Source organism: Metopolophium dirhodum, chromosome 1 (genome assembly GCF_019925205.1).
Source record: "Metopolophium dirhodum isolate CAU chromosome 1, ASM1992520v1, whole genome shotgun sequence".
Lineage (NCBI taxonomy): Eukaryota > Metazoa > Arthropoda > Insecta > Hemiptera > Aphididae > Metopolophium > Metopolophium dirhodum.
Genome location: NC_083560.1, coordinates 14424454 through 14435433, shown reverse-complemented (window position 1 = coordinate 14435433; position 10980 = coordinate 14424454). Strand labels below are relative to the sequence as shown.

General features: G+C 28.0%; 2 protein-coding genes across 2 annotated transcripts; one reads left to right on the top strand and one right to left on the bottom strand.

The window, feature by feature from the left end:
• The first annotated feature begins 2261 nt into the window (after window positions 1-2261).
• On the top strand, window positions 2262-3758 carry LOC132936148 (dnaJ homolog subfamily C member 17-like). Its single transcript, XM_061002839.1, has 7 exons — window positions 2262-2527; window positions 2584-2712; window positions 2784-2933; window positions 2986-3129; window positions 3187-3267; window positions 3345-3542; window positions 3605-3758. The coding sequence occupies exons 1-6, from the start codon at window positions 2456-2458 to the stop codon at window positions 3441-3443; spliced, it is 675 nt and encodes a 224-aa protein (XP_060858822.1). The 5' UTR covers window positions 2262-2455; the 3' UTR covers window positions 3444-3542; window positions 3605-3758.
• Window positions 3759-8155: 4397 nt separating this feature from the next.
• Window positions 8156-9526, bottom strand: LOC132932775 (uncharacterized). The gene has a single exon (XM_060999142.1). It carries the CDS (start codon window positions 9524-9526, stop codon window positions 8156-8158), a length of 1371 nt encoding a protein of 456 aa, XP_060855125.1.
• Window positions 9527-10980: the final 1454 nt, after the last annotated feature.

The following is a 10980-nucleotide window of genomic DNA, read 5'->3' as shown; positions in this document are numbered from 1 at the left end:
TTAAAATGTACAAAACATAATCTAATAACCAAAGATTTATGTTTTTCTTCTGGTGGGGTCAAACAAAATGCTAAATGAGATCATTTAAGACAGTTATACAATAGAGACAGTCACATAGCGGACTGTAAAATGCTTCCTCGTCTAACTGACAACCATGTTATACCAGAAAAAATACCAAAAATGAAGGTATGATTAGTAACACAAATGTTCAGTCAATGGGTGTCTGTAATTATGAACTTCTTTCTTGTAAGTTTCCATTTTAACTATTATTCAAACATTATAAATTAATTACATTTTTATTTCTAGCTAAAATGATCATTGACCCAAAAGCTTCTGATACAGCAGCTGCCTTTTTATTTTTTAATAAGCTGTTTGATTCCTTAAATGGCTCATTTGATAAGCTACTAGACGGCAAGATATGGCAAGATATGGCATATCTAAGAAACAAAATTTTCCATTCATCTTAAACTTTGGCAAGATAGTTTGAAAATATTATCAACAATGCAATTTGTTGCATAGAATGGAAAAATAGTTAGTGTACCAACAATTGGTCAACAACAATAAGAGGTAAATTAAATTAAAAACATGTGAAATTCAAAATAATTAGAAATCTAATTATTAATTTCTATTTTTTAGGTTTTCAAATATTGTAAAAAATTCTTTGGAGTCAAGGAATAAAATCATTGCTTCCCAGACATCTGAATCAAGATTCATTGGAATATTTCTCTGGTGCTGTAAAAAGTGTTGGGTGTTCAAAACCGACATGCGCTTTATTTATATCATCGTACAAAACATTACTTCTCAACAATTTGATGTCCTCACATTCTCCAGGAGCAAACTGTAAAGATTTTAATGAAGACAGTCTGATGAGTCATAAAAATGTATTTTCATTTCAACAAGATTATCGTAAACCAACTTTAACATAATTTAACTTCCCAGAAAATCAAGTAGGTGACTCTACTAATACTACTAAAGATTTAAGAGATTTGACACACACCTATATTGCTGGATATATAATCAGAAAACGAAACAAATGTGTTTTTAAAAACTGTGAAACTTGTTTACAACAACTATGTTCTGATAAAGATCTTGATGAACATGCATTAATTGAAGCAAGGGAATATCAATTATCAAGATCATCTTTGAAGTATCTAGCTACTACATTCAAATATCTAGTTCAAGATATAATTTTGCACACTGGCAAAATATTGCCTTCAATATATCATCACTCACAATTGAAAGAATTAATAGTCACAGGCATATTAAGAAAGTTCAATGTTGATATTCTTCATTGTTCCAAACCTGAAACAAATTTCAATAAAAAAATAACAAAGTGTATTGTGGAGTTAATAGTTAATCATTGGTATACAGAAGTCAATAGGATTCTAACAGGGAAAAAAAGATACAACAGCATGAAAATGACCCAATATATTTATTGGCAAATACATGGTATTTAAAACACTAAAAAAAAAAAATTGTTCAGGGTACATATAACCTATAACTATAAATTATATTTTTAAATGGACTTTGAGTAGGTACTTGAACACATTTTTGTTTTAATATTGTATCATGTTGGACAGAATTATTATTATAATTTTATATAAACCAAATTATTAATTTTTTAGTTACATATTACATTAAAAATGTTTTTTTTCTTTTATTGTTTATTAATAATACATTTTTATCTACATATTTATACATTTAAACATTTATTGTTATTATTTAATTGTATATTGTATGTTTTATTCTGCAATTAACTGTACTTTTACCCTTTGCTGGTTGTTTAATATTATATTCTTTTTATATTCTATTATATATAATATTTTCTATTTACCTATATATTATACTTATATGTAGTGTTTTTATAAATTATGTATTAAGTTTTGTTTAAGTTATAATTTTTGTTTGTCGTTAATAATTCTCACGTTGTTTTTTTTAAATACAGATAATTTGTGCAATTTCATTTTCCAATTAAACTGTTTTTTTATTATAATACATAATTATTATTATTTTGCTATATTAATTCAAATTATCTCGATAACAGTAACTCTCGATAACAGTAACTATCGAAAACAGTAACTATCGAACATGGTAAGTATCGATAATGGCAACTATCGATGGTCGCGCTGTTCTAATGTATTATACAACCACTGAGAGCAGTAGTTACGGCGGTCCAATAATAATTTAACACACGAGTGGCTTATCTATAATAATTTATACTTGTGTATTAATGCATCAATTGATAACAAAACACGGAAAAATAAGTCATTTTGGTATTTAGTACATTTTCATAATTATTAATATTATTATTATTATAATATTAATTATTGTCGGACGTAATTTGTACCTAAGTTAGTGCGTAACACGCTTACACGGCTCATAACATAAAATATTTTCCGATAGTACCTATTTACTTATTGTTATAGAATTCATATTATACTGCATATTTTTTAAGATGGATTCCGATTTGAATGATTTAGATCTTTATGGAATACTTGGAATCCAACAGTCGGCTACTGAAAAAGAGGTAGGTCAATTTGTAACCACTTTTGTATTACTATTAATATTTGCTATTTCAATCAGATTAAAACAGCATATCGGAAGAAAGCTCTACAATGGCATCCAGATAAAAATCCCGATAATCCCAAAGCAGCTCAACTGTTCTTGCAGTTATCTAAAATATTAACTATTCTTACCAACACAGCAGCTCGAGTATGATTTGTTGATTTTGCATTGTAAATGTTATTTAAATTTTAATTATAAATGTTTTTACTTGTTTTTAGTTAGATTATGACAAGTTAGTAAATGCTAAAGCTGCTGCAAAATTTTGCGAAAAAGAATGTGATTCGGATATAGCGACATTTATAGACGATAATGTCAAAAGAAGAAATGAATTATTAGTAAAACGAGATACAGATGAACGCAATTTTAAGGTAATTTTTGTTATTCTTAAATTTTTGTTTTTAAATTCAATTTTTTGTATAGAAAGAACTGGAGCGTTTAAGAGAAGCAAGTGACCTTAGGCAGCAAGAAACTGAAAAAGAAAAGATCGGTTCATTTATATTAAAATTAAAGTGGAAGAAAAAAGGAGTATATAATAAAGCTAATTTAACATCATTGTTTTCTAAGGTAATTTATAAACATTTTATTTTAAATAATTGTCTAATACATTATACAATAATATAGTATGGTGACAAATTAAGTGTTGTGGTTCTGGAAAACAACCAATCTATGGCTTTTGTTGAGTACAAATCTAAGACTTCTGCTGTAAGTGATTTTAAATTAAGTTAAGGTAACTTTTGTACAAATACTTTTCTGTGTTCATACTAATATTATTTTTCTAGATAAACGCAAAAAATAAGGAAGTTGGTTTGGACAGTTGTCCTCTTGTTGTGGGTTTTCTCGGGGATTTCGGACCAGACACCAAAAAGAGTTTTACTTAATCATACTTCTGCTCCAATTTCTAGTACTATCTTTCCAGTTCATCAAAATCAAATGACAAATCATACTGAAAATACTTATATAATAAAAACACATCACAAGTATTTTATTTTAACCATATTAACCAATTTACTATTTGTAAACAAAATACAATTTTCTTTAGGCTTATTTGGATTATGAAGCAATGATCCTTGAGAGATTTCGACAAGCTGCTAAATCTCTACAAGGAAATAGTAATTCAAACAATATAAATATAAAAGATTACAAGAAGAATCTGGTTTACATAGTTGTTATTTATTATGATTATTTATACATGTTATTAGTTATTACCTGTTCAATTCCTGTTCAATTTTTTGTATTGTATTATAATATAATTTTTATCTGAAATGCAGCATAAGAAGTAATTTGTATAAGCTGCTACTGTCTACTTTAATAACTATTGTGTCAATAGTTGATACGTTCTGAAAAGTGCAAAAAACTATGATTTAACACTTTGTGACTAAATGAATGAGTATTGTAAAACCTTAAAACTACCTTTAACTTTTACCTAAATATCACATAGGCCATAGGGATTATGTTAAATATATCTTAACAGGCCTGGTTGCGTATTACCAAACCCTATAGTGCCCCAGCGCCATAAATAAATTACCGACACTCATTGGTTTATTTTAACACCGCGCATAAATATATTAAGAACTTCTATCAATTATTATAAAAATTATATAAATCTATAAGAATATGAATATGTTTATAATATATTATAATTTAAATTAATTGTACGACTTTGTTCTTTGTCACATCTTGAACAATAATATAAAAGATAATATTATATTCCTTATAGTATGAATATTATTTACATAGTACCTAATATAGAAGTATACAATAAATAAAGGTATTAAGAAATTTAAAGAATTAAGAAAAAATACATATAATATTGATAACATATTTTTTACTATGTTTATATGATAGCGTTAAAACGGTTTAGTTTTAAACCGTTTCAACGCCATTATATAAACGTAGTAATAGACTACATTGCATTTTCATATTATATTATATTTAATTTAAAAATGTAATAGGTAATGTAATATATGTTTGGTTCTAGTAATATTTTTTAATAACTAATCTTTAACACTAGGTACTTAATAAGTCACAATAGGTAGAATGGAAAACTGAATTTTCATAATTTATTTATTTCTTCATTAAACATTATTTCGAATGTGTCTATGTGTAAAAGTGAAGTTAAGCAAACCAATGTTATACATCAATTTTGTTCAGACTTTGACTATTACATGTTGGAGTTTGTCAGTTAATTATCATTGATGTAATGATGTGTATACCTACTGAAATGACAACAGTATATTATTGTAACATTTGTTACATCTTATGTATACAAATTACACACTTTAATCCAACACAAAATATACATACCAACCATTTTTAGTCCCATTTGAATTATTTTTTACTGTTTAAATTATATGCTACCGTCAGCTCAGCTTTTACCATCTCAAAAACTGTTATTCAGCATTAAATTTATTAATGTCAGTAGGCAACATAATTAATAATATGCATCTATTTTACAATTAATTTTCAAACTGTGCAACATGTTTCCATTAAATATTTATATTCAGTTAAGTTATTTATGTTAATACTCAAAAGTTAAATAACCTATACATATAATATTTTTAACTTAACTTTTTTTTATATTATGTTAAATGTAATAATATTGAACACATCCATAACAAAATACGATCATGAATATCTTCTTTTTTTTTATACTTATTGTTGTATACTACCTATTTAACTACTGCTCAAAATATTATAACAATCATCATCACTTTTGTGTTTTTATTATTGTATCTCATATCTAATCATATGTTTTTGAACTTTTATAATTTACTTAGCATACTATTATTAGAATTATAAATAATGTTTCTATTTGCATAAATGCATAGTACAAAATAAAATCACTTTTGAAATCTGAATAGTAAAATTTTATGGAAGCATTTCATTAAACTTCAAAATGAACTTATTAATTCTTTAAAAGATTACCTCAGTAAACTGGGTGATGAATTTGTTTGTGTTATTGATGTTATTGAACGAGTCTTGTGTAAAATCACAAAAGTTTGTAATTAGAACTAATAATTTTGATATTAGTTCAGCCAAAAAGTTTTTAGATTTATTTTCTACATTGTCTAATACATCATATATATTTCAATCTGAATTACAAAATACTACAAAGTAAGACATAACAAACATAATATTTATGTAAAGTGTACTGTGTAGTTAATTAAAAAAATTTAACAGTTATAATTAAACCCTCATTTTTTGTTGTCTAACTTTGAAATCATTAAATTATGAATATATCAGATATTGATGTATAACTTCATATAATATGTAAACATATTAAATAAATATTTTCAAACATTACTTTATCAAAAAGTAAATAAAGTTCATAAACTATAATAGGTACACATATTATATACCTACCTAAAATGATTTCACTTACCTATTGCAGGAGTTCATGTTTTAATAATACATGATAAGCCATGGGCTGTTATTATTGTTTCGCCAATTATAAAGAGAGCACAGGAGCTTAAATGTTCAAGTGAAATAATTTAATAGATTCAACTAGCAGTGTAGAAACAACTAATAGTTCGGTTACCAATATATTAAACCCCTCAAAAGCTGGAGCAATCCGTAGGTAATCTGTAGCTATTTTAATCATCCACGAAGACCAATCTGAAAACAGTTATATTTTGGGGCATTTACACTTCTTCAGAACGATTTCCCTTTAAGCTTTGGTGGCCATGAGGTAAAACACAACACTGATATTTATTATTATTTATTTATAAAAGCAAGGTATTAATGCGTTAAATGTAAAAATAAGTTAGACTTTTATTATTTTAGTTTTATTAGTCTTTAACTCGGTTCTTTTTGATTTTTAACCTTATGTCTATATAATCAGTTGCTTATTTTAAACTTAAGGTTTAAACGTTAAGTTAGTTATTTACAAACTTTCATCTATGTGTAATAGTTGTACAAGATATAACTTAATATAATAATATATGATTTCATCAATTATTATTAGGTAATTAATATCTTAAGAAATACCTAATAGTGTATAGTAAATATTTAAGATTCCACTAGTTTTTATGACTGATGATTCCACTGCAGAAAACATGGATTACTAAGACTATGGCCAAAGGCGAATCAATTTCTTTGTAATTTTCGAATGGCACAAGCAGAGTGACGATGGCTTCACGATTCCAAAAATGGAATTAATCTTTCTAACCGTAAGCCATTAATGAAGCTATTTCAATCGGTAATATTTAATTTTGATGTTCATAATTCAGTTAGCTTATTAAATTACAATACAACAAACCAATCAATGAACGTTTTACTAAATTCATATTAATTAATAATTACAATACATTATATAGGTACCTAGTTTAAATTATAAACCTAATAAAAGAAACTTTAATTTTTAGGCAATGTATTCTGAATCAAAAAATGACTTTCAGATAATTGAAGCTCGTATTCAAAAAGAAGCCTCAGTTAATTTTACTAAGTGATTTGAGAATAACTGTAAAAGACAAGAACAGTGGGTTTGTTATCGCAGATCAAACATTATTTATCGGAATCATGATACAAATAATTATGCCGAAGCATCAATTCTAATTATGAAGGAGATATTATTAAATAGAACTAAAGCGTACAATGTTGCACTTCTTGATTCTACCATGTCAGTTGGTGAAGAGTATTTCTTACTTAATCATGCACATGGTATTTTTACGTGCTGTCCCTTCAGGATCCAGAAAGATGTTGTTTTGAAATAAAATTATAGTCAAATTAGAACAGTAATTGGATATAGTTTATTATAACAGAATAATGTATATACATATTGTTGTAGTAGTAGTAGTCGTCTTGTATAATGGCTGGTGGCGTGAAGACACTTCTGTGTCGCTGGTCCAGAGGCGGCTTGATCATGCATTTTGTGGTTCACTGAACCACCAAAAAGTTTGGGGTGGGTGTCATTTTAATAGATGGGTAGGTACTTGGTCTTGGTAACCGGTGGTAATATGAAAAATGGTAATTTGATAGCCATGTCAATGTTAGCAACAACGAACAAATAAATACAATCATTAAAGACTGAATAACATAGATTAACGATTAACTTATAAACAGCTCTATAAGTTATGACGAAAATAAAGTCACGTTTTGTATGCAATAATAACATATTATTTGATTATGTGCAAATCGCAATTAATCCTATGTTAGAATTATCATTATTATCGAATTTCTTTCTAATTCATGACATTTTTATATTATAGGCAAATTCTAAAAATTATTTTATTGATGATAATATTACTATATAGGTAATATTATAATATATATTATATATTGTTTAAATTTTAACTGACTTTGGTTTAAACCAAAAAAAAAATAATTATAATTATATATCGGAACTACTAGTAAAGTACCTATAGTACGCGAGGCGAAAAGTGAGCCGCGATCGTCGCGCGCCAAGCGGCTATTTTTCGTCAGGGTTACTCCGCCTATTCTTACTGTTTTCCCGCCTATAAAGTAATTTCAAACGACGTAATGTAGATTTTTTTAATAAATTATAATAAAAAATAAAAATAAAATACAAATAACACAAGTAATACATAAAATACAAATAACACGATTAATACATATTATAATACATTTTTTTTTAATTAATCATATCGTCTTCATCATCGTCTTCGTCAGTAGAACTGTCGCCGGGATTAATTGTCATTATAATAGGCTCCAAAATTTCATCTCTTAATCCTTCTTTCACCAAATCGTCTTCTTGAATTTTATCGCAGTGGTCGCCACATTTTGCCCAATCTTCTGCTGTGACTGCATCTAAAGCACTATTTACTAACACTTCTATATCTGCCATTTTGAAGGTGTTATTTTTTTCCGCGACTTTACCCTTAACTTGCGCCCAGATTAATTCGATTGGGTTATATTGGCAGTGGTAAGGAGGAAGTCTTACCACTTCATGGCCCATTTGAAGTGCAATTTCGTCCAATTTATATTTTTTTTCTTTTGGAATCGTCAATTTGACTTTTTCCCGTAGTTCGCTTAATGTCTCTACTGGAGAAAAGTCTACAGATTTGTCTTGTAACCATTTTTGTACATCTGCCTTTCGAGTATTTGCCTTAGGATATTCTTCTGTTAAGGTAGAATGGTATGAGGCATTGTCCATTACAATTATACAAGGTTCTTCTAAATTGCCCAACATATCTATAAACCATTTTTGAAAAATGGTGGCGTTCATTTGAGAATGATAGTCTGCCTGCGATCCCGACTTGCAACGAAAAACCAGTTTTGAATTTTTGACAAAACCAAATGAAGGTGACCCAGCATGACACACAATAAGCCGACCGCCCTTTCCAATAGGTACTTTTAATCCTTCGGTGTTGTCGGAGTTTTGCCATATGTGTCCTCGCGTATGATTTTGGTTTACCCATGTTTCGTCTAAGTAAACTATTGGCCTTGTATCGTTATTACGTCTGAACTCGTTCATTTTTCTCAAAAACTTAACCCGAGAACAAATAATATCATTTCTTTCCATTAGAAATTTACGCCCATCATTACATTTTTTGTATTTGAAATTTAAACTACGCAAAATATGTCGCACGGACCATTGTGAACCCGAATAATTAATTTTTTCATGCAACGCTCTCAATATTTTTGCACTAGTTGGATACTGACCATTATCATAAAAACTATGAACTGTTCTTCTGACAACTTCATTGTCAAAATCGTCTAAGTTGGTCATAGGTTTGGCACGTTTATAAGATTTCCTTGGAGACTTAAATGAAGAAGGTTCGGCAGCTAGTTGATTTTCACCCACAGTCATTTTTTTCCCTTCAGCACAAACTCGTTTAACACAAGCAAGACTTACGCCACACGCTTCAGCAGTCATTTCACGAGTTTGACGAAAAAAATTACTAATTTCTGGCTTACCTTTGTCACCAGCCAATGTTTTGAAATAATTATAAACATGAAAAATAACTTTCTTCGTTTGAGAATGTGTGTCTTGATATGCCATTTTAAAACTATTTTTGTATACGAGTAATTATTAAAGAAATAATTAAAAATACTATTAACATTCAAACTTTAAAAGCGCGCACTTTAAAAACCAACCATGTAAGAACGCGGGAAATATGATTACAAACGTAGATAATAAACGAATAAAAACACGTGTAAACTCGTATCTCGAATGTCGAATGACTAACCAAACCTTAACAAAATATTGTGGTATGCAACAGCTGCAGCACTACCCCCTACTGCTAAAAGAAAATAAATTGGTCTCCAAAATACAATCAATTGTACAATAAATTACCACCTGCCGTTTTTAAAATGCGCGCCAGCTGTTTCCATTGCACACAAACGTAGAACCCCTGAAACCAGAAAAAATGACCGCTTGACGCGCAACGATCGCGGCTCACTTTTCTCACTATAGTAACTAATAAAGTAATAATCCGAATCCCGATTATCAAATACCCAACTACCAACGTTTCGGCCGTTTCGCTGATTCGCGATAAAATTAATAACGAAATCGTATTTCAATAGTTCAACTATCATTAATAACAATACTAGAATTTATAATCAAGATTAAATATAAATGGGAATATATAATGAATAGTCATATTACTATATCAGTGAGATAAAAATAGAATTTCGTGCAGAGCATCGGCTGAAAATGTGTGTGTGTGTGTGTGTGTATGTATGTATGTTGTCGTATGATTTATTGATTTACAAAAATACTATAAAATATATACAAATAGTATAACATGATATGAATTTAACAATTATTATCGTTACTGTTTAATCCTGCTTTTCCTATTTTCTGTAATTCAGTCACTTGTCAGGCGTTGTGCCGTTGTGGACGTTATTTTAGTGAATACTGAATTGTTAAAATTATTTTACTACGGTCCGCAATATTGTTGGTTCATTTTGTAATATCTTTAATATGAAGTGCCCACATTGTGGACGTGAACGGGATTTAAAAAAAAATTAACTCCACAAACTGGAATAGGCATGTTAATTCATGCAAAATTAAATTTAAAGGGGCTAATAAAAGCCTGGACACATTAAATTTTTTTATTAAAACAAATAAACCTTGTACCTCAGGTAAGTGTCTAATTTATAATTGTAATTTTTTTTTAAATATTTAAATTTTAGTTTACAAATTTTCTGAATGACTGAAATAAATTCTATTTTTCTAGTACTTACCTATTAAATTTAGTTAATAAAAATGTATTAACCTTAACCATAGTTATATTATGTACTTAGTTTAGAATTATGTTAAGAACATAAAGTAAATTTTTAATTTTTATTTACTGAGTTATATGGTCACTTAAAAATCAAATAAAAATTTTTCTCATTTATTGTTAAATTTATGAATATCAAAATATGTATTCTAAAATAGGTACCCTACATGAAATATGGTTTATGTATAAAGGTATTTATTCACATACCTAATGGTACCTAATAGCTTAT